The following is a 24,797-nucleotide window of genomic DNA, read 5'->3' on the forward strand; positions in this document are numbered from 1 at the left end:
CATGTGAAGTATCCTAGGTTCATTGTGTCAAACAGAATGCTTGTTATTCTAGTGTTTCACTTTCTTGACAAATCTGTTCTTGATCATAAGTACAGTAACTGATCTGTCTCTCCTGTTTATGACTAATGTACCACGTGATTTACGATAAGTGATAAAAGCAACCTTTGCAATGAAAACAAGCATGAGTTTGTCGTGGAAATTCTTACACAGGGACACTCAAAGTCAATCTTAAATTAATCATAATTTATTGTAAGTGTGCTGGAGAGGTTCCAACCAACTCAATGCACCTACCACATTTTAGGGAAGACCCAGATGCAGACAGTGTCGAAGTAACATTTTATTACGAGAACATGGGCCAGGCAAAATGACAGGTCAAGAGCAGGCAAAGGTCAGTAATCCAGAGTGTCCAAAAGGTACAGAACGGCAGACAGTCTCAGGGTCAGGGCAGGCAGAGGTCAATAATCCAGTGTAGTGGGGCAAGGTACAGGACGGCAGACAGGGTCAGGGCAGGCAGAATGGTCAAAACCGGGAAAACTGGAAAACAGGAACTATAGATAAGACAGGCGCAACGGGTAAACAGCTGGTAGGCTTGGAGTACAAAACAAACTGGCAACAGACAAACAGAGAACACAGGTATAAATACACAGGGGATAATGAGGGGAGATGGGAGACACCTGGTGGGGGTGGAGACAAGCACAAAGACAGGTGAAACAGATCAGGGTGTAACGGCACCATAATACACAAGTCAATCACAAGCTCTTCCTGGACAGTTCCAGCAGTTGTCTTATATACGGCTATACACAGACAAATTATATTTGTATGATTTAGCATAATTAATCATTACCGTTTTGTTTCATTCATGTCACCGACCAATACTGGTTCATAACATGTGGCAGACCAACACCTCACGAGGCTTCTTCTCTCTAAACTGAGACCTTGAAACGGAGATATATTTTGTTCTTTCTCAAAACAAGGTCTGGGTGTACTGCCAAATTGCAGATACTGATAAGTGAGGATTCGTTAAATCAGTCACTTGCACAAACACAGAAATTAGTTATCAGAAAAGCACAAACATAAAAATTCCCATTTCAAGTTATTTCTAAATTGTTCCTCATGTAATATCTTTGTAAACTCTGCTGTCTTTTTTGTATAATTTTTTGGTAAACCCAAGTCTTTTTCCACCTAAACGTTACCCAATAGTATCACTATACTATACATACTCAACTATAATCAACTACATTGACCCTGTTATGCTCAATGTGCAAAAGTGCAATTACAAAGTCTTTTGAGAGCGGTTACATTAGCTATATATCCTGTAGTTTACCTGTTGACACCTTGATGGTCATGGTGTCACTTTCAAACTTGCCTCCTTGTATTCAATGTAGGTGTTCATGTTACCATTCATCTGCATCTTCACCTATGCAGAGAGAGAGGGAGGGAGAAAATAAAAGAGAGAGGGAGAGATTCAGTAAGCAACAGGGAAAACGCATTGAAGACTGGCTTGGAAGAGGTTAACTAACAGACCAAGATCAACATACAGACAGAAAACCTGACAGACAGACAGACAGACTTCTTTAGTGTGTCCCCCTCTGGTTGGGATCCAGAACAGTCTGTAAAGGAGCACGTCTTGGCCTGAGTGTTCCCAGGTGACCCTGAAGCTCTCTGTGGAGACTTCACTGCTCCTCAGGTTGAGATGCTCTGGGACCGTCTCTGGATTAGACACAAAGGGTGAGTCATTTAACCTCTTCGAGATAGGGGGCGCTCTTTTAATTTTTGGATAAAAAAACGTTCCCGTTTTAAACAAGATATTTTGTCACGAAAAGATGCTCGAGTATGCATGGAATTGACAGACTTGGAAAGACAAAACTCAGACGTTTCCAAAACTGCAAAGATATTATCTGTGAGTGCCCCAGAACTAATGCTACAGGCGAAACCAAGATAAAGTTTCATACTGGAAATGCCCCAGATTCTGAAGGCGCTGTGTTCCAATGTCTTCTTATATGGCTGTCAATGCGCCAGGAATGAGCCTGCCCTTTGTGTCGTTTCTCCAAGGTGTCTGCAGCATTGTGACGTGTTTGTAGGCATATTATTGGAAGGTTGACCATAAGAGACTACATTTACCTGGTGTCCCGCCCGGTGTTCTGTGTCGAAATTATTGCGTAATCTGTAGGTCCATGCGCGTTCCATTTCTTCAGAAGAGAAAGTCAACTGCCACGAAGGATTTTATCGTCGATAGATATGTGAAAAACACCTTGAGGATTGATTCTAAACATCGGTTTGCCATGTTTCTGTCGATATTATGGAGTTAATTTGGAAAAAAGTTTGCGTTTTAATGACTTAATTTTCGGGGTTTTCTTACCCAAACGTGATGAAGAATGATGAAGAAAACGGACCGATTTGTCAACACAAATAATATTTTTTGTAAAAACGGAACATTTGCTATCTAACTGAGAGTCTCCTCATTGAAAACATCCGAAGTTCTTCAAAGGTAAATGATTTTATTTGAATCCTTTTCTGTTTTTTGTGAAAATGTTGCATGCTGAAAGCCAGGCATAAATCCTATGCTAGGCTATCAATACTGTTACACAAATGCTTGTTTAGCTATGGTTCAAAAGCATATTTTGAATATCTGAGATGACAGTGTTGTTAACAAAAGGCTAAGCTTGAGAGCAATTAGATTAATTTCATTTCATTTGCGATTTTCATGAATAGTTAACGTTGTGTTATGCGAATGAGCTTGCGGATAGATTTACACAATCCTGGATACAGGTTTTTTTCGTAGCTAAACGTGACGCAGAAAACAGACCGATTTGTCAACACAAATAATATTTTTTTGTAAAAACTGAACATTTGCTATCTAACTGAGAGTCTCCTCATTGAAAACATCAGAAGTTCTTCAAAGGTAAATTATTTTATTTGAATCCTTTTCTGTTTTTTTGTGAAAATGTTGCTTGCTGAATGCTAACGCTAAATGCTACGCTAAATGCTACGCTAGCTATCAATACTGTTACACAAATGCTTGTTTTGCAATGGTTGAGAAGCATATTTTGAAAATCTGAGATGACAGTGTTGTTAACAAAAGGCTAAGCTTGAGAGCAAATAGATTCATTTAATTTAATTTGCGATTTTCATGAATAGTTAACGTTGCGTTATGGTAATGAGCTTGAGGCTGTAGTCACGATACCGGATCCGGGATGGCTCGACGCAAGATGTTAAAAGAGAATACACATGACATACATTTTCCATCTAAATTGCATCCTAAAAACATTCATAATGTGTTGCACACAGGTAGTTCATAGAGAGTGTAACCAAATGAGATAGCTGCATAGGTTGGATGTAAAGGTGGCAATAAGTGTTACGAATTCCCTGCCAGTGACTCTTTTTAGCACCTCAAAACCCTAACTGTCGTCTGTGGGAAAATGAGTCAATGAAAATGACATATTTTTCCACTAAATCCTATTATTAAATTCCTAGGATAAAGAAAAGCAGCTCAGGACAGCAACACAGAAGAGCAATACAATACAGTACAGTAGAGTAGATTAATATTTTGGACTAGCAACTATCTGGCCATCAGTTGTTGTAGCTGAATCAGAATTAGTAAGGTAACATAGATAAATAAGATGTTTTATTTGCTTTCATAATATGCTTATGTGAGATACTTGTCATTAGAATGTCTTATTTTGGACTATACTGTTGGCAGTTGCATTTTTCCTTTCTTCTCTAGGGAAAAGTCACTTGGGGCCCAGAGAGGGGAGAGGTCAGGCTTGTCTTTTACATGTCTGGTAATATGCAGAATATCAGAAAGGGAGAAGTCAGAATTGAACATTGTCTTCATATGTGAATGTATCTGTTAAACCATGTGAAGGGCTCCACAATGTCTGTACGCCAGTCACTCCCTCCTTTCCCCATTGGGGGGAGGTGTATGGCAGTGTCTGGAACCATTGTATTACCTCTCTGATGTTGAACTTATCTTTCATAGTATATGACCTAGAGGCTCACTCCCCTCAGTGAGCTTGTCCAGGAGGGGGTGTATTTGAGATGGGAGTATCTAGAATTGACAATTGATATATGCCATTGGATGAGGTAATGTTTTGGTACTATGAAGTACCAAGAACGAGATTAGAACCTCGTCTTAGAGACCAAACTGAACGATAATGTATAGCTAATGCTATCTGGCTATGGGATACTCCTTTCTCAAGTAAAAGGCCCTTTGTGAAGTTCCTGAGATCTGTGGTTGGTCATGTGAGTTGAGAGGGGTGTATCTTGGCTATAAAAGATACTAGTGTTCTTTTGTAAGCACTCTCAGAATTAATTTATAGACATTGAATTGATCTGAAAGTCATAAGGCTATGGTGAAGCTCATATAATTAAAGATGAAGTTTAAATATAACTCTGACTTGTGTGTGGTTTATAACTCTCATCATTTAGTAATACAAGCAATTACCACGACACAGTCTTCCTCCTTCAGTACCACTGTACCATACAGCTCTCCACAACTAACAACTGGGGAGAATAGAGGGGAGAAGAGAGGCAGTCTTACTGGTGGACCCCTATCATACAAAGCCAAGATGGTTACAGTGTACTCTGTCAATGACATCAGGTTGCTAAGCAACACTGGGTTTTCGTTGAATTCGCCCTATGGTCAAAGAAAAAGTAAGTGTGAAGGTGAGTATGAATTAATTTAATCTCAAAGATGCGTAGATGGCATTATTGTCCTTGTACAGTATCTACGTCCTGGCCAATATTGAAAACATTCATTCATTTTAATAATAATAACAACAAATAACAATAACGGTACTGGGATGTCTGTGCTTCCTGGATTAGGCTTTTTTTTACTGTAGTAATTTTCAATGTACATTTCAGAAGGTGGTAACATTGAGCACAGTTACCTGCACACATTAATGCAATTATTGTGGATAGACAGGTTCATATAATAGTTTGTTTAAAACATTTACATGCTTTGCAAGAAGAACAATTTCCCTAATAATCCTGTTTACATGCACACTTCTGAAATCAGGCTACTGGTGGGATTTAGATAAATGCAGAAAATCGGCAATCAAAATAAACGTTTTACCACAGTGACCATGTTATTTTTGTGAAGACTTTGATTTGTGAAAACTATACACTTAACTTAAGTATTGATGTAAATGCAACAATTTCAGAGATTTTATTGAGTTACAGTTCATAGAAGGAAATCAGTCAGTTCAAATTAAATCATGAGGCACTAATCTATGGATTTCACATGACTGGGCAGGGGCGCAGCCATGGGTGGGTCTAGGAGGGCTTAGGCCCACCCACTTGGGAGCCAGGCCACTCACTGGGGAGCAAGGACCAGCCAATCCGAATAAATTTTTCCCCACAAATCCCCCCAAATTCTCTAAAATGACATTGGTAAATAAATTAACATTCAATTCTCTGTTGGACATTCCTGCAGTCAGCATGCCAATTGTACACTCTCTGAAAACTTGAGACATCTGTGGCATTTTAGATTGGCCTTTTATTGTCCCCAGCAGAAGGTGCACCTGTGTAATTTAAAGACCCTTGCGCCCTTCGGTCTCAAGGTAGACTTTGATCTGAAGCCATTCTTGTGATTATTGTGACTTTGCCATTGTAATTGTTTGTAAGCTTGTGTAGTCAACTTAATCTATGATCATATGCTATCCATTTGTTGTTTGTATGCTGTTCTTTGTATGACATTTTAATATTTGATTATTAACCAATAATATTAGGCCACTCTTGGCCATGATTACAAACACCTGTGTCTTGACACTATATAAACGAGTCATCCCGCAGTGTTTGTGATTATACCCTGATGAAGACAGCTTGGCTGTCTAAACGTTGGTAATTACATTTTTGCATCTGAGCTCCTAGAGTGTGCAGCTTTCTTTTATTTTCAAGTGTTCTACTCCGTTAGCCAGCACCTCGTCTTAATAGGTGTGCGTTTCTTTTTCTTCTAGATAGCACCTGTGTAATGATCATGCTGTTTAGTCAGCTTCTTGATATGCTACACCTGTCAGGTGGACAGGTTATCTTGGCAAAAGAGAAATACTCACTAACAGGGATGTAAACAAATTTGTGCACAGGATTTGAGAGAAATAAGCTTTTTGTGTGCATGTATAACATGGACGCAGGGAGGCTGGAAGCAAGTGAAGTTAATGAGTTTAATTACAAAGACCATGGAACGATACAAAACAAGGGACATGTCTAGCATGTAAAACATAACAAATACTGCCGGAGGGGTGAATACAATGGAGTGTAGATAAAGGAGGAGTAATCAGGAAAGTGATGAAGTCCAGGTATGTCTGATGAGGCGCAGGAATGCGTAATGATGGTTGCCGGGTGTGTGTAATGATGGGTTGCCAGATTCTCACAAGCTCTGTCTGCACATGCGCAGATACACAGCTGGAACACCAATTAAGCCATTTACATGTCCTAATACTTTTAAATATTGCTCAGAAAACCAGGTGTTTTAATTGGCGTATGCTTACTTCGATTATGACCTTATGACAATTAAAATAAGCAGAGTAATGTGTTTACATGACCATATCGGCCAACTGCCATTATCAAACTATTAGTGCGCATATAAACATACTCATTATTTAATGTGTTGATGTAAGAACTAAGATTCACATGTTATCAAGTTTACCATGTGATTTGTTCTGGAAGGAAAAAAAATATTTGGAAAGTGCAAAGCATTATTAGACACGTTTTAAACACGAACACCAAGGGCTCAATTCAATGCGTAGCACAGAATATCAGCGTTATAGAGCGGTTCATATTTAAAGGGACAATCTGCAGTTGCTACACACATTTTCAAACTTGGTTTCACCAGACCAGAGAATCTTGTTTATCAAGGTCTGAGAGTCTTTATTGTTGTCCTTCTTTAAGGTTTTCGCATCTCCACATAGGAACTGTGTCAGAGTGACCATCGTGTTCTTGGTCACCTCCCTGACCATGTCCCTTCTCCCCAGATTGCTCAGTTTGGCCAGGCGGCCAGTTCTAGGAGAGTCTCGGTGGTTCCAAACTTCTTCCATTTAAGAATGATGGAGGCCACTCTGTTATTGAGGACCACCAATGCTGCAGACATTTTTTGGTACCCTTCCCCAGAACTGTGCTTTGACTTATTCCTGTCTCGGGTGGCCACGGACAATTCCTTCGACCTCATGGCTTGGTTTTGCTCTGACATGCACTGTCAACTGTGGGGCCTTTATATAGACAGGTGTGTGCTTTTCCAATCATGTCCAATCAATTGAATTTACCACAGGTGAACTCCAATCAAGTTGTAGAAACATCTCAAGGATAATCAATGGAAACAGGATGCACAGGATGCACCTGAGCTCTTTCATAGGAAAAGGTCTAAATATTCATCTAAATAAGGTATTTCTGTTTTATATTTTTTATGAATTTGCAAACATTTATAAAAACCTGTTTTTGCTTTGTCAATTATGGGGTATTGTGTGTAGATTTATGAGAAAAAAATATGTTTTATCCATCTTAGAATAAGGCTGTAACGTAACAAAATGTGGAAAAAGGGAAAGGGTCTGAATACTTTTCCAAATGCACTGTATACCAATTGATTCTTCAAGAATATAACTTGTAAATGCCTCATGAGCTTAGTTCAAATGTCGTACCTCCTCAGAACACAAATTATACTTGTATACAAAGTAAATGTAAACAAACAGCATGTAGCCTCAAAACATGATTAAAACTTTCATTTTGACATCATGGATGGTCAGTTTTTGCATCCATAGCTCTGTTTATGATTTTCAGAGTGGTTAGCTACATTTCACAAGCCCAATCCTTCAGCTTTTTAACAAAACAGGGTCTGGGAAAATGCTTTGTTATTGTTTCAACTGCTGGTTGCCCCTTTAAATGTAATTTCCAATTGAGCTCACATATGCAGTGTTTACAGTGAATGCAGTCTCTGTAACTGCGGGAACATTGCCTTTAATCTTCAACGCTACGGATTGAATTGAGACCTGACTATGGCATAAAATCCAGCCATGCTTACCTTATGGGTCTTTACCCCATTGGTCATGGCATAACAGCGGCAGAGGTTGGCCTTGAAGAGCGGTGGCCCACAGGTGAACGTTGCAGAAATGTGGTCGATTTTGGGGAATTGCAGGTTCTGCGCCGGGAGTGCTGGGAGAAGAAGGAGCATAGAAGTTTTAGACAAATGCCTTCTCTCTACAATAATATCAATAAGTGTGTCAAATTACATAAACACATTGTTATAAAACAATAATTGTATGAAACTTACATATTAAACATAGATCTTTGGAGGGGCTAAAGAGGGAATAAATAGAGAACATGAGTGTTTTATTTATGATTTCACATATACAAATATGCCTTTTCTGTTATCCACATGTACACTATTTGAAGTTCAGATCACCATTCAATTGTTAGCTTGTTTGTTTAAATACTCAGTCCTTATTAGCCTCTTTCATAAGTACTCACAGTCAGCTCTACTGAATACTTTTTCCCCATATGCCATGAATTTAGAAACCCAGTCTACACACTCCTTCTCCAGGTAGCCCTTGGTGTACTGGTTGAGGATCTGCACCTCGTCCCACTTCCTCTTAGTCGGCAGAGCTTGATCAACTGGGGCCACCCACTGCATAGTGGCATCGTCAAAGGCCAGGAAGTCATCACCATCGTAGCTAATATTGGTCAGTGCCGTATATGAATTTTAATGTGCCATCACTCTGTTGGTCAATCTTACAGCCATGCTTCCACATAAGAAGATGGACATATGAGAAGAAAAACAAGTAGAAGAAGTGAGGGAATGACTTACCTATGGTATGGTATTGTTCTTAGAGTCAAGTAAATTGTCCTTTGCATTGTACTTAGCCTATTGTAGCTATTTTAGTAAATCTATGTAGAGTGATAAAAATGCATTTGCTGTTTTTGAATGAAAATTCTACCCCAAAACTACATTTTACTTTCACTTTTAGCAACATTACAGATAAATACATATTCTTACCCACAGTCCACTGTCGAAAGTGTCCCAAAAAGGAACAAACGTGTGACAAAATACATTTTGAATGCTCACATGAATGTTGAATGGCGCGAAAATAATAATAATAGGGCTAGTGTAAATAAATTCTGGGTCAAATTTCCACGTGAGATGCAGTCCGACAACAGTGCAACTTCGCTTTCTCTATCAGGTGAACGCCAGTCTTTCTGCATGGAACGTGGTAAAACAAGTTTGGTTTGTTGTGTAAACTGTAATTGTAGCTAGGCCTACTTCATGCAATATGCGCATAATCTTACCTTTATTCATTGGTATATTTTATTATTGTAATGACTCAAAAGCACAACAGGGGTCCAATAATGTTTGGAACAGTCAAATGTGGAATGCATTGTTGAACACATAAGTGCTACTGAGGCTTTCACATTGGTTCATCAAAGCAGTCCTTTATTAATTTATTATACTTTCCATAAAAAACAAAACCTATTTAAAAAGCAGTTCAGTGTGTGTGTAAGTGTTTCTGTGCGTGCAAAGATTGGTTTCTAGTTTAAAATGATCAATAATTTTAATATACTGTGCAATACAAATAGACTAATGGTTCCAATACCAATCAATTAAAATGGTCAATCCGTTTGTTGAAAAATAATTTGGTACATTTTAATCAAACAAAGAATTCCACTATGATATTCAAAATATCAAAAAGTCAATAAATAAGTATTTCATATCCAAGCCAACCTGATCAAAATGATCAATGCATGGGAATGAAAACATCTAGATCGACAATATTTGCTGATTATTACAAAACAAAATCACACGTTCTTTGCTGGATTTGATTGCGTTGTCAGTCACTCCCCAATGGCTGAAAGAATAGAGAGAGTTAGTCATTATGGGAATGGGTGCTTGCTTTTTATACTCCGGCTACAGCTGCACTAACAGTATGAATGCTAATGACAATAATATACTGAACAAAAAATATAAATGCAACATGGAACAATTTAAAATATTTTTCTGAGTTAAAGTTCATATAAGAAAATCAGTCAGTTGAAATAAAAATAAAAACATTTGGCCCTACTCTATGGATTTCACATGACTGGGCAGGGGCGCACGATGCCATACATGTGCTCTGCGGCTGTGAAAACGTTTGGACGTACTGCCAAATTCTCTAAAACAACGTTGGAGGTGGCTTATGGAAAAGAAATTAACATTCAATTCTCTGACAACAGCTCTGGTGGACATTCCTGAACTCAGCATGCCAATATAGCACGCCCCCTCAAAACTTGAGACATCTGTGGCATTGTGTTGTGTGACAAAACTGCACATTTTAGAGTGGATTTTTATTGTCCCCAGCACAAGGTCCACCTGTGAAATTATCATGCTGTTTCATCCACTTCTTGATATGCCTCACCTGTCAGGTGAATGGATTATCTTGACAAAGGATAAAATTGTCACTATCAGGGATGTAAGCACATTGTGCACAACATTTGAGAAAAATGATATTTTTGTGAGTAAGGAAAATGTCAGCTCATGAAACATGGGACCAGCACTTTACATGTTGCGTTTACAGTATATTTTTGTTAAGTGTACAATAATTTAGATAACTAAGAATTACACCTAAGCAAACATATTAATGGAGCAGTTAGTATTACACAGTGGTGGAAAACGTACCCAATCGTCATACTTGAGTAAAAGTAAAGATACCTTAATAGAAAATGACTGAAGTAAAAGTAAAGTCACCCAGTAAAATCCTACTTGAGTAAAAGTCTAAAAGTATTTGGTTTTAAATGTACTTAAGTATCAAAAGTAAATGTAATTGCTAAAATATACTTAAGTATCAAAAGTTAAAGTATAAATCATTTCAAATTCCTTATATTAACAAACCCACCCAGCACAATTTTTTGTTGTTGTTTTTTAAGGATAACCAAGGGCATGCTCCAACCCTCAGACATAATTTACAAACAAAGTATTTGTGTTTAGTGACTCTGCCAGATAAGAGGCAGTAGGGATGACCAGGGATGTTCTCTTGGTAAGTGTGTAAATTAGACCATTTTCCTGTCCTGCTTAGCATTCATAATGTAACAAGTACTTTCGGGTGTCAGGGAAAATGTATGGAGTAAAAAGTACATTATTTTAATTAGGAATGTAGTGGAGTAAAAGTATAAAGTTGTCAAAAATATAAATAGTAAAGTACAGATATCACAAAAATGACTTAAGTAGTACTTTAAAGTATATTTACTTAAGTACTTTAAATCACAGGTGTTACATGTCCATGTAGTCTCATGATGCTGATATTTGTAAAACAATATCAGTTAATATATGGGTTGTACTTTCACTGGACATGTTAGTTAATATGGATTGTACTGTCAATGGGCATGTTAGTTAATATGTGTTTGTACTGTCAATTAGCATGTTAGTTAATATGTGTTTGTACTGTCAATTAGCATGTTAGTTAATATGGTTTGTACTGTTAATGGGAATGTTAGTTAATATATGGGTTGTACTGGCAAATGGCATGTTAGTTAATATGTGTTTGTACTGTCAATTAGCATGTTAGTTAATATGGTTTGTACTGTTAATGGGAATGTTAGTTAATATATGGGTTGTACTGGCAAATGGCATGTTAGTTAATATGTGTTTGTACTGTCAATTAGCATGTTAGTTAATATGGTTTGTACTGTTAATGGGAATGTTAGTTAATATATGGGTTGTACTGGCAAATGGCATGTTAGTTAATATGTGTTTGTACTGTTAATGGGAATGTTAGTTAATATATGGATTGTACTGTCAATTAGCATGTTAGTTAATATGTGTTTGTACTGTTAATGGGAATGTTAGTTAATATATGGATTGTACTGTCAATTAGCATGTTAGTTAATATGTGTTTGTACTGTCAATTAGCATGTTAGTTAATATGGTTTGTACTGTTAATGGGAATGTTAGTTAATATATGGGTTGTACTGGCAAATGGCATGTTAGTTAATATGGGTTGTACTGTCAATGAGCAGGCACCAGTAGCCTAGTTGGATGCAGGGTGGTATGGCTGGAGTGCTCAGATACATAATAATACACTCAACAACAACTAATACCAGAAAAAACAGGAACTTTCAAGAATGAGATTTTATTGCATTATATATACAGTATACAGTACACACCTACTCATTCAAGGGTTTTTCTTTATTTTTTACTATTTTCTACATTGTAAAATAATAGTGACAACATCAAAACTATGAAATATCACATATGGAATCATGTAGTAACCAAACAAGTGTTAACTAATCTAAATATATTTTAGATTCTTCAAAGTAGCCACCCTTTGCATTGATGACAGCTTTGCACATTCTTGGCATTCTCTCAACCAGCTTCATGAGGTAGTCACCTGGAATGGCTACTGTTTTGGTTACTACATGATTCCATGTGTTATCTCATAGTTTTGATGTATTCACTATTATTATATAATGTAGAAAATAGTAAAAATAAAGAAAAACACTTGAATGAGTAGGTGTGTCCAAACTTTTGACTGGTACTGTATATATATATATATATATATATTACTTTTTTAAAGGACTAATTATATTACCTTCATTTGTCAGCATTACCTCACTCTCTAGACGTTCATTGCTGCCTTGACCTGGAACAGCAGAACTAACATCAGCACTTCCATAGTTTCAGTTGCATTCACTGTCTATGTGAGTAATATAAGATAAAATAACTGGCAATACTTTTGAATAACATTACCTGAGTCAGAGGAAGTGCTGTTAGCGTCCTCTGTTGTCACTGGGAAAAGATCATCAATCTTTAGCTAGATGCAGATATACAGTTATCATCATTGGTCGTCTATAGGCATGCATATTCCCAATTGAAATTAGATTAATGAACTGAAAAATACTCATCACAAACAATGGGCTATTTCTAGTTCATAGATTATATTCACTTCCTGATTTGACTGAACTGAAAACTACCCTGGTAGATAGATGTGACTTCTAAAATATGTTCTATTTACTTTCCTACCTTTTTACATTTCACTTCAGTATCATAATATTCCTACTCCGTACAGATCATTCATTAGTTAGAATTAATTTGTCATGTTGTTCACAGTGTCTAATGGCTTTTAACTCCTTGAGAAGCCTGTTCTTGATTATGACTCAGTCCTCCTCTCATGTTACAAGTGTATAATTATACCACATGATTTGTGATAAAGGTGATGAAAGCAACCTTTACACTGAAAAGTCAACATGACAGGCCTTGTTGTATTGTTCTTGCCTTCAGAAAACACCATGAAGCCGTATTTTATATTAATGCCAGAAATTCATGTTATAATTCAAATGATGTTAGGGGATGTTGGTTAATATACTGTATGTGGTTTGTACTGTCATTGGGCAAGCGCCAGTAGTAGGATGCAGGATTGTATGGCTGCTGGCGCCCAATCCGTTAAGTGCTCAGATACGTAATATTACATACAACAACAATTAGCACCAGAAAAAAACAGGAACTTTCAAGAATGTGATTGGGAGGCCATGATTGTGTTAGATCATCTAACGAAATGTCAAAAAGAATCAATTATATTACCTCCATTTGTCAGCATTGTCTCCCTCTCTAGACATTCATTGCTGCCTTGACCTGGAACAGCAGAACTAACATCAACACTTCCATAGTTTCAGTTGCATTCACTGTCTGTGTAAGTAATATAAGATAAAATAACTGGCAATACATTTGAAGAACATTACCAGAGTCAGAGGAAGTGCTGCTAGCGCAATCTTTTGTCACTAAAATAGAATATAATCAATTAGTTAGATACAGATATACAGTATTCAGTGATGACCATTGGTCATCTACAGGCATGCATATTCCCAATTGAAATTAAATTAATTAACTGAAAAATCCTCATAGCACACAATGGGCAATTTAAAAAGTATGAATTTAATTAACTTCCTAATTTGACTGTTTCGAAAAATATCAGCCTAGAAGATGTGACTTTAAATTTAACGTCAGTGTCATAATACTCCTATTCAGTACAGATGATTCTTTAGTTAGAATTTATTTGTCATCTTGTTCCCCAAATTGTTCAGTGTCTAACTGCTAGTTATTCTTTAGGTGTTCCCTTTTTAAACCTTTTATTGACTATGACACACAGTCCTCATTTTACAAGTCTATAAACCACATGACTTGTGATAAAGGTGATTAAAGCAACCTTTGCACCGAAAAGCAAACTGTTGTATTGTTCCTTGTAAAACTCACTGTTGAAAACTCCATGAAGGCATTTTTTTATAATACCAGGAATCAATGTTCTCAGTCAATCATTTTAATTGTAATTATGAACTACACTCTGTTGCGTGAAATAAATTGGAGCCTTCTCTGCTTTTAACAACTGTAAAACATAATATGACCAGTCTTCAAAATGGCCGCTCCATTCCCATTGCCTGAAAGTAACAGAGTCATTTGAAAAGAATAACTCTGCAAGTCCATAGTTAAGTCTGTTTGATTAACATTTAGCTTTATACTGATCGGCATTGTCCAAAACAACAAGTAGACAATATGGGGCCAAACTACTCATCAGTATGTGATTAATAACCATGATTGATGTGTAAAAACGAGGATTAAGGGGTCTGTCATTAATCCTCACAAGACATAATTCAATCATTACAATTAACTCTCATAAAATGGCCCATCATTATACACATCCCTACCAGATCTCTGGTATTGCTGTGCTACTGATATAGAAGTAACTGTTAAAGAAAGGAAAATGACATTGTATCAACAGTACCATTCAGAGGTGCCTGATTCCCAGTAGGCATTAGAGCTCCTGTTTGACCAGCACCTAAAACAATGGTGCAAGATGTTAATGCCAAATATAACAGGATTTTATGAAATGAGTATCAGAAACAGTGGGAAGAAACACGTGGGTACAATACTTTGTTTGACCTCCTGACTTGAGATTAATTAAAGTCATGCCCTGATGTCAAAAAAGGTTGCAATATGCCTACTCTCTTCAGAAATGACCATAATCGCTTCAGTTGATCTCACAGAACAATAAGAAGAAGAAAAAGAAACAGACTTGAAATTAATTCACAATGTGAGAAACTTACATATTGTGCCTGTCCTCCAAAGAACCAAAAGTAAGGTAACCACGGCTAACAGGAAGATCACCGCAACAACAACAGCAACAATGACAGCAACTGTGCCTTGGCTACAATCACAGCATTTTCCATCTGCATGGAAGACAAGATAAGAGTACATATTCACCATTAACAGTAACATCTTATACAATGAGCTTGAAAAAAACAGGAATCACATTTTAATCATCTGCATTCATGACCTCATAAGAGACTCATAAACGTCTGATTTTACCACAATTGATAACAGCTAATAACGTGTTTGTTAAAAATATATACAGCACCGGTTTATTAAATATAAGGACTACTTTACCCCATTTGACCACAATTGGCTCCTTCAACGTTCTATGGTTGACAAAGCATTCATAAGTTTCCTTGTCTGCCTCTGGAATCTGCACACTCATCCTGATCTGGTAGCTCTCTTCATCATTGGGTAAGACTCCGTCAGACTGCACTCCATCTTGTTTGGTCAATTGGACGCCATTCTTCTTAATATGCATTAGTACATCTTTGGGATAGAAACCTGTGGCCATGCAGGTCAGTCGAATATGTCCTGCAATTTTGACTTTTTTAGCAAATGCATAGACCTTTGGAGGTGCTAAAGAGGGAAGAAACAGAGAACATGAGTGTTTAATTCTGATTTCACATGTACAAATATGCCAATTCTGTAATCCACATGTACACTATTTGAAGTTCAGATCACCATTCAAATGTTAGCTTGTTTTAAAAAATACTCACAGTGCTTATTAGCCTCTTTGTCCTCATATGCCATGAATTTGGACAGCCAGTCCACACACTCCTTCTCCAGGTAGCCCTTGGTGTACTGGTTGAGGATCTGCACCCCGTCCCACTTCCTCTTAGTCGGCAGAGCTTGATCAACTGGGGCCACCCACTGCATAGTGGCATCGTCAAAGGCCAGGAAGTCATCACCATCGTAGCTGTATTGGTCAGTGCCCTTTATAAATTTCAATGTGCCGTCTGGCTGTTTGTCAATCTCACAGCCATGCCTCCACTGAAGGATATGGACACCTGAAAGGAAAAACAAGTAGAATAGGAGAGGGAATGACTTACCTATGGTATGGTCAAGTCATCTTTAATTTATTTTTTGGCATTATACTTAGAAGTTCATCCATTATCTTAGAGTTTCAGTAAAATATCTACGGTAGGCTATGTAGAGTGATACAAATGCAAGAGTGGTTTCTCACCAGTGTTGTTGTGCCTCATGCGGTTCATCAGGATGTCGACGTTGACTTTGAACCACTGCTCCTTGCTCTTGCGTGACTGAGTGCCTTTTTCCCAGTAGTCTGCTGGCAGCTTCTCCCTCATCCAGTCCTGTTTGGGAATCTTCTTTTTATCCACACTGTCATAGTAATCGATCTGTCTGTCATTCATCAGGCCCATGGCAGTGAACTCATGGATACCAGGCAATTCAACTGGTTTTGAGAGGGCCGTGTAGATGTAGCTCAGCGACAATGTCTCTAATGGTTACAAAGGGGAGCAAATGGGTTAGACACAACTCCTTAGTAGAGACGTATGTAAAAGAAAGAAAGTGAAGGGAATTCTAAAAAAAAAGGTCTAGATAATAGTAAGCATAGTAACATCATAGCCATGGTCTTGGTATGAAATCTAGGCTACCGAATCAATCAATCTGATATTTTATTGAAACTTTGTATAGTTAAATGATGTATTAGACTCATTTGTTATTTTAAAAGATACTAAAGAAGACTCAATTGAGACAAAGCACTTTTATGTGCCAGTCATGCTATACTGAACAAAAATATAAATGCAACATGCAACAATTTCAAAGATTTGACTGAGTTACAGTTCATATAAGGAAATCAATTCATCTAAAAAAAATGTATTAGGCCTTAATATATGGATTTCACATGACTGAGAATTTAAAAATGCATCTGTTGGTCACAGATACCTTTTTTTAAAGTAGGGGCATAGATCATAAAACCAATCAGTATCTGGTGTGACCACCATTTGCCTCATGCAACGCGACACATGTCCTTTGCATAGAGTTGATCAAACTGGTGAAATTTGGCCTGTGGAATATTGTCCCACTCCTCTTCAATGGCTGTGCAAAGTTGCTGGATATTGGCGGGAACTGCAACACGCTGTTTTACACGTCGATTCAGAGCATCCCAAACATGTCTGGTGAGTATGCAGGCTATGGAAGAACTGGGACACTTTCAGCATCCAAGAATTGTGTACAGATCCTTGAGATCCATGAGGTGATGGCGGCAGATGAATTGCACGACCATGGGCATCAGGATCTCGTCACGGTATCTCTGTGCATTCAAATTGCCATCGATAAAATACAATTGTGTTTGTTATCCGTAGCGTATGCCTGCCCATACCATAACCCCATAGCTACCTACCTGGGGCGGCATGTGCCTAGTGGTTAGAGTGTTGGGCCAGTAACCGAAAGGTTGCTAGATCAAATCCCTGAGCTGACAAGGTAAAAATATGTTGATCTGCCCCTGAACAAGGTAGTTAACCCACTGTTCCTAGGCTGTCATTGTAAACAGACTCACCCCATCGCGACGTCCCCCAAAGGCTAACTCTCTAGCCCTCGCTATCTCCCTGCTTGCTAATTCTGCCTGCTAACTGCTAGCTTGTCTAGCTCCGGTCCGCTAACTGCTACCTTGTTTAGCCCGGGCCTACGAACTGTTAGCTTGTTAGCACAGGCCTGCTAACCGTCTGAATCGCCGCGTCCCAAACACTCACTGGACCCATATTTACTTTCTATCTCTTTTTGATTTTTTGATTTGTTTATACCTTCCGGAAACCTGCCTCACCTGCATGTCCCCAGGCACCCTCATTTGTTGACTTCTGTGATCGAAAAAGCCTTGGTTTCATGCATGTCAACATCAGAAGCCTCCTCCCTAAGTTTGTTTTACTCACTGCTTTAGCACACTCTGCTAACCCTGATGTCCTTGCTGTGTCTGAATCCTGGCTCAGGAAGGCCACCAAAAATTCAGAGATTTCCATACCCAACCATAACATCTTCCGTCAAGATAGAACTGCCAAAGGGGGAGGAGTTGCAGTCTACTGCAGAGATAGCCTGCAAAGTAATGTCATACTTTCCATGTCCATACCCAAACAGTTCGAACTACTAATTTTGAAAATTACTCTCTCCAGAAATAAGTCTCTCACTGTTGCCGCCTGCTACCGACCCCCCTCAGCTCCCAGCTGTGCCCTGGACACCATTTGTGAATTGATCGCCCCCCATCTAGCTTCAGAGTTTGTTCTGTTAGGTGACCTAAACTGGGATATGCTTAACACCCCGGCAGTCCTACAATCTAAGCTAGATGCCCTCAATCTCACACAAATCATCAAGGAACCCACCAGGTACAACCATAACTCTGTAAACAAGGGCACCCTCATAGATGTCATCCTGACCAACTGGCCCTCCAAATACACCTCCGCTGTCTTCAACCAGGATCTCAGCGATCACTGCCTCATTGCCTGTATCCGCTACGGAGCCGCAGTCAAACGACCACCCCTCATCACTGTCAAACGCTCCCTAAAACACTTCTGTGAGCAGGCCTTTCTAATCGACCTGGCCCGGGTATCCTGGAATGACATTGACCTCATCCCGTCAGTTGAGGATGCCTGGTCATTCTTTAAAAGTAACTTCTTCACCATTTTAGATAAGCATGCTCCGTTCAAAAAATGCAGAACCAAGAACAGATACAGCCCTTGGTTCACTCCAGACCTGACTGCCCTCGACCAGCACAAAAACATCCTGTGGCGGACTGCAATAGCATCGAACAGTCCCCGTGATATGCAACTGTTCAGGGAAGTCAGGAACCAATACACGCAGTCAGTCAGTCAGGAAAGCTAAGGCCAGCTTCTTCAGGCAGAAGTTTGCATCCTGTAGCTCCAACTCCAAAAAGTTCTGGGACACTGTGAAGTCCATGGAGAACAAGAGCACCTCCTCCCAGCTGCCCACTGCATTGAGGCTAGGTAACACGGTCACCACCGATAAATCCATGATTATCGAAAACTTCAATAAGCATTTCTCAACGGCTGGCCATGCCTTCCGCCTGGCTACTCCAACCTCGGCCAACAGCTCCGCCCCCCCCGCAGCTCCTCGCCCAAGCCTCTCCAGGTTCTCCTTTACCCAAATCCAGATAGCAGATGTTCTGAAAGAGCTGCAAAACCTGGACCCGTACAAATCAGCTGGGCTTGACAATCTGGACCCTCTATTTCTGAAACTATCCGCCGCCATTGTCGCAACCCCTATTACCAGCCTGTTCAACCTCTCTTTCATATCGTCTGAGATCCCCAAGGATTGGAAAGCTGCCGCAATCATCCCCCTCTTCAAAGGGGGAGACACCCTGGACCCAAACTGTTACAGACCTATATCCATCCTGCCCTGCCTATCTAAGGTCTTCGAAAGCCAAGTCAACAAACAGGTCACTGACCATCTCGAATCCCACCGTACCTTCTCCGCTGTGCAATCTGGTTTCCGAGCCGGTCACGGGTGCACCTCAGCCACACTCAAGGTACTAAATGATATCATAACCGCCATCGATAAAAGACAGTACTGTGCAGCCGTCTTCATCGACCTTGCCAAGGCTTTCGACTCTGTCAATCACCATATTCTTATCGGCAGACTCAGTAGCCTCGGTTTTTCGGATGACTGCCTTGCCTGGTTCACCAATTACTTTGCAGACAGAGTTCAGTGTGTCAAATCGGAGGGCATGCTGTCCGGTCCTCTGGCAGTCTCTATGGGGGTGCCACAGGGTTCAATTCTCGGGCCGACTCTTTTCTCTGTATATATCAATGATGTTGCTCTTGCTGCGGGCGATTCCCTGATCCACCTCTACGCAGACGACACCATTCTATATACTTTCGGCCTGTCATTGGACACTGTGCTATCTAACCTCCAAACGAGCTTCAATGCCATACAACACTCCTTCCGTGGCCTCCAACTGCTCTTAAACGCTAGTAAAACCAAATGCATGCTTTTCATCCGATCGCTGCCTGCACCCGCATGCCCGACTAGCATCACCACCCTGGATGGTTCCGACCTTGAATATGTGGACATCTATAAGTACCTAGGTGTCTGGCTAGACTGCAAACTCTCCTTCCAGACTAATATCAAACATCTCCAATCGAAAATCAAATCAAGAATCTGCTTTCTATTCCGCAACAAAGCCTCCTTCACTCACGCCGCCAAACTTACCCTAGTAAAACTGACTATCCTACTGATCCTCGACTTTGGCGATGTCATCTACAAAATGGCTTCCAACACTCTACTCAGCAAACTGGATGCAGTCTATCACAGTGCCATCCGTTTTGTCACTAAAGCACCTTATACCACCCACCACTGCGACTTGTATGCTCTAGTCGGCTGGCCCTCACTACATATTCGTCGCCAGACCCACTGGCTCCAGGTCATCTACTAGTCCATGCTAGGTAAAGCTCCGCCTTATCTCAGTTCACTGGTCACGATGGCAACACCCATCCGTAGCACTCGCTCCAGCAGGTGTATCTCACTGATCATCCCTAAAGCCAACACCTCATTTGGCCGCCTTTCGTTCCAGTACTCTGCTGTCTGTGACTGGAACGAATTGCAAAAATCGCTGAAGTTGGAGACTTTTATCTCCCTCACCAACTTCAAACATCAGCTATCTGAGCAGCTAACCGATCGCTGCAGCTGTACATAGTCTATTGGTAAATAGCCCACCCATTTTCACCTACCTCATCCCCATTCTGTTTTTATTTATTTACTTTTCTGCTCTTTTGCACACCAATATCTCTACCTGTACACGACCATCTGATCATTTATCACTCCAGTGTTAATCTGCAAAATTGTAATTTTTCATGCCTTTTGCACACATTGTATATAGACTCCCCCTTTTTTTCTACTGTGTTATTGACTTGTTAATTGTTTACTCCATGTGTAACTCTGTGTTGTCTGTTCACACTGCTATGCTTTATCTTGGCCAAGTCGCAGTTGCAAATGAGAACTTGTTCTCAACTAGCCTACCTGGTTAAATAAAGGTGAAATATATATATATATTTTAAAATAAGAATTTGTTCTTAACTGACTTGCCTAGTTAAACAAAGGTAAAATAAAAATATATATAATAATACACAGGGTCTGCGGGTTGTGAGGCCGGTTGGACGTACTGTCATCATTTGTGGTCTGTGGTCCTTCTGTAGCTCAGTTGGTAGAGCATGGCGCTTGTAACGCCAGGGTAGTGGGTTCGATTCCCGGGACCACCCATATGTAGAATGTATGCACACATGACTGTAAGTCGCTTTGGATAAAAGCGTCTGCTAAATATTATATTATTATTATATTATTATATTATTATTATTATATTATTATATTATCATATATTATTATTATATTATTATTATATTATTATTATTATTATTATTATTATTATATTATTATTATATATTATCATTTTCTAAAACGACGTTGGAGGCGGCTTTTGGTCGAGAAAATAACATGAAATTCTCTGGCAACAGCTCTGGTGGACAGTCCTGCAGTCAGCATGCCAATTGTACCCTCAAAACGTGAGACCTCTGTGGCATTGTGTTGTGTGACAAAGCTGCACATTATAGAGTGGCCTTTTATGGTCCCCAACACCAGGTAGACCTGTGTAATGATCGTGCTGTTTAATCAGCTTCTAGATATGCCCGATCTGTCAGGTAGCTGGATTATCTTGGCAAAGTAGTAATGCTCACTAACAGGGATGTAAACACATTTGTGTCAACATTTTTGAATAATAACCTTTTTGTGCACTTTACATGTTGTCTTTATATACCAATTTGTAAGTCGCTCTGGATAAGAGCGTCTGCTAAATGACTTAAATGTAAATGTATATTTTTGCTGAGTGTATATAGCCTTATCACTTGACACCTGGCAGTTCCAACCAATCAAACTGTCTTATCATGTTGCTGGGTAAAAAACATTTTCTCAGGTGTGCAATCAATGGAACTTGTCAGCGGCAACAAAGAAGCATCACAATATAAGGGCTGACAGAACTAGCCTACCATTAAACAGAAAGTTGGAGTCGTCATCAATAACATGAACATAACATTAAAAAACATTTATATTTTGAAAGTCGGTGAATAATCCTATTTTTTATATTTAAGGTGCAGCATATCAAAACATGAACTTCAGTCCACTAATATAATAGGCTAGTCACTGAAAATTGCTTTAAGTTTATTATTGATTTGATAAATAATGTAGGCTATATACGGCTTTGCCAAGAGCTTTTACTTTAACTTGTGACACATTTTCTAGAAGTAAAATCATTCTTACCACTGTTCACCGTTGAAAGTGTCCCAAACAAGAGCAAAACTACGACAAAATACATTTTGAATCCTCACGTATTGTAAATTACCCTAAAATATATAAATATCTTAAATTCTGTGTCAAATTCAGATTCCCCCACAGTGCTATGACTGTGCACTCTTAGCTTTTTCTAACAAGGAAACTCCTGTGTTGAGCCTGATCATAAAGTGGAACAGGTGTTGGTACAAAGTCCAAAGTCTTTTCTTTGATATGACTGTACTTCATAAGCAATTGTCAGCCATATCCTTCACTTTTTCCACATTTTGTTACGTTATAACCTTATTCTAAAATGGATTAAATCATTCCCCCCATGACTCTACACAAAATAACCGATAATGACAAACTGATTTAAAAAATATATATATTGTTGCAAATGTTTAAATTTTTTAAAACAGAAATACCTTATGTACTTATGTATTCAGACCCTTCGCTATGAGACTCGAAATTGAGCTCATGTGCCATTGATCATCCTTGAGATGTTTCTACAACTTGATTGGATTCCACCTGTGGTAAATTCAATTGATTGGACAGGATTTGGAAAGGCACACACCCTTCTATATAAGGTCTCAAAGTTGACAGTGCATGTCAGATAAAAAACCAAGCCATGAGGTCGAAGGAATTGTCCGTAGAGCTCCAAGACAGGACTATGTCGAGGCACAGATTACATTTTTATTTAACCTTTATTTAACTAGGCAAGTCAGTTAAGAACAAATTCTTATTTACAATGACAGCCTACCACGGCCAAACCCGGACGATGCTGGGCCAATAGTGTGCCGCCTATTGGACTCCCAATCACGGCCGGATTGTGATACAGATCTGGGGAAGGGTACTAAAACATTTCTGCAGCATTGAAGGTCCCCAATAACACAGTAGCCTCCATTGGCCGCCCGGCCAAACTGAGCAATCAGTGGAGAAGGGCACCAGAGTTCCTCTATGGAGATGGTATAACATTCCAGAAGGACAACCCATCTCTGCATCACTCCACCAATCAGGCCTTTATGGTAGAGTGGTCAGACAGAAGCTACTTCTCAGTAAAAGGCACATGACAGTCCACTTGGGGGTTTGCCAAAAGGCACCTAAAGGCTAAAAGGCTCCGGCACAAGTCTCTGAATGTCCTTGAGTGGCCCAGCCAAACCCCAACTTGAACCCGATTGAGCATCTCTGTAGAGACCTGAAAATAGCTGTGCAGTGACAGAGCTTGGGAGAATCTGCAGAGAAAAAGCATATACCATCCAGCAGCTTACCACCCTGCATACCACTGCTGGCTTGCTTTTGAAGCTAAGCAAGGTTACATTTACATTACATTTAAGTCATTTAGCAGACGCTCTTATCCAGAGCGACTTACAAATTGGTGCATTCACCCTATGACATCCAGTGGAACAGCCACTTTACAATAGTGCATCTAAATCTTTTAAGGGGGGGGGGTGAGAAGGATTAGTTTATCCTATCCTAGGTATTCCTTAAAGAGGTGGGGTTTCAGGTGTCTCCGGAAGGTGGTGATTGACTCCGCTGTCCTGGCGTCGTGAGGGAGTTTGTTCCACCATTGGGGGGCCAGAGCAGCGAACAGTTTTGACTGGGCTGAGCGGGAACTGTACTTCCTCAGTGGTAGGGAGGCGAGCAGGCCAGAGGTGGATGAACGCAGTGCCCTTGTTTGGGTGTAGGGCCTGATCAGAGCCTGGAGGTACTGAGGTGCCGTTCCCCTCACAGCTCCGTAGGCAAGCACCATGGTCTTGTAGCGGATGCGAGCTTCAACTGGAAGCCAGTGGAGAGAGCGGAGGAGCGGGGTGACGTGAGAGAACTTGGGAAGGTTGAACACCAGACGGGCTGCGGCGTTCTGGATGAGTTGTAGGGGTTTAATGGCACAGGCAGGGAGCCCAGCCAACAGCGAGTTGCAGTAATCCAGACGGGAAATGACAAGTGCCTGGATTAGGACCTGCGCCGCTTCCTGTGTGAGGCAGGGTCGTACTCTGCCTCACACAGGGATGAGTTGATGAGCGAGGTGAGGTAGGGGAGAAGGTCTCCGGAAATGGTCTGGAGAAGAGAGGAGGGGATAGGGTCAAGCGGGCAGGTTGTTGGGCGGTCGGCCGTCACAAGACGCGAGATTTCATCTGGAGAGAGAGGTCAGAGCACAGGGTAGGGCAGTGTGAGCAGAACCAGCGGTGTCGTTTGACTTAGCAAACGAGGATCGGATGTCGTCGACCTTCTTACCAGGTTGGTCCTGGTAAGTCCCTGGATGGGAGACCAGATGCTGCTGGAAGAGGTGTTGGAGGGCCAGTAGGAGGCACTCTTTCCTCTGGTCTAAAAAAAATCCCAATTCCCCAGGGCAGTGATTGGGGACAGTGCCCTGTGTAGGGTGCTGTCTTTCGGATGGGATGTTAAACGGGTGTCC

The 24,797-nt window shown here is 40.0% G+C and overlaps 1 protein-coding gene across 2 annotated transcripts; it reads right to left on the reverse strand.

Moving 5' to 3' along the window:
• Window positions 1-9,397: 9,397 nt before the first annotated feature.
• LOC124043511 (major histocompatibility complex class I-related gene protein-like) lies at window positions 9,398-22,560 on the reverse strand. 2 transcript variants are annotated; one of them, XM_046362182.1, is made up of 11 exons: window positions 22,376-22,559; window positions 16,284-16,556; window positions 15,817-16,107; window positions 15,392-15,676; window positions 15,052-15,174; window positions 14,730-14,783; window positions 13,693-13,731; window positions 13,535-13,585; window positions 12,704-12,742; window positions 12,546-12,596; window positions 9,398-9,830 (listed from the first exon to the last, which is right to left on the reverse strand). In XM_046362182.1, exons 1-11 carry the CDS (start codon window positions 22,428-22,430, stop codon window positions 9,817-9,819), a joined length of 1,275 nt encoding a protein of 424 aa, XP_046218138.1. In that variant the 5' UTR covers window positions 22,431-22,559; the 3' UTR covers window positions 9,398-9,816. The 2 variants fall into 2 exon arrangements, with proteins under 2 accessions (XP_046218138.1, XP_046218139.1); XM_046362183.1 differs by lacking the exons at window positions 12,704-12,742; window positions 13,535-13,585 and having other exon boundaries at window positions 22,376-22,560.
• Window positions 22,561-24,797: the final 2,237 nt, after the last annotated feature.

The sequence above is a fragment of the Oncorhynchus gorbuscha genome, linkage group LG09 (assembly GCF_021184085.1).
Source record: "Oncorhynchus gorbuscha isolate QuinsamMale2020 ecotype Even-year linkage group LG09, OgorEven_v1.0, whole genome shotgun sequence".
Classification (NCBI taxonomy): Eukaryota; Metazoa; Chordata; class Actinopteri; order Salmoniformes; family Salmonidae; genus Oncorhynchus; species Oncorhynchus gorbuscha.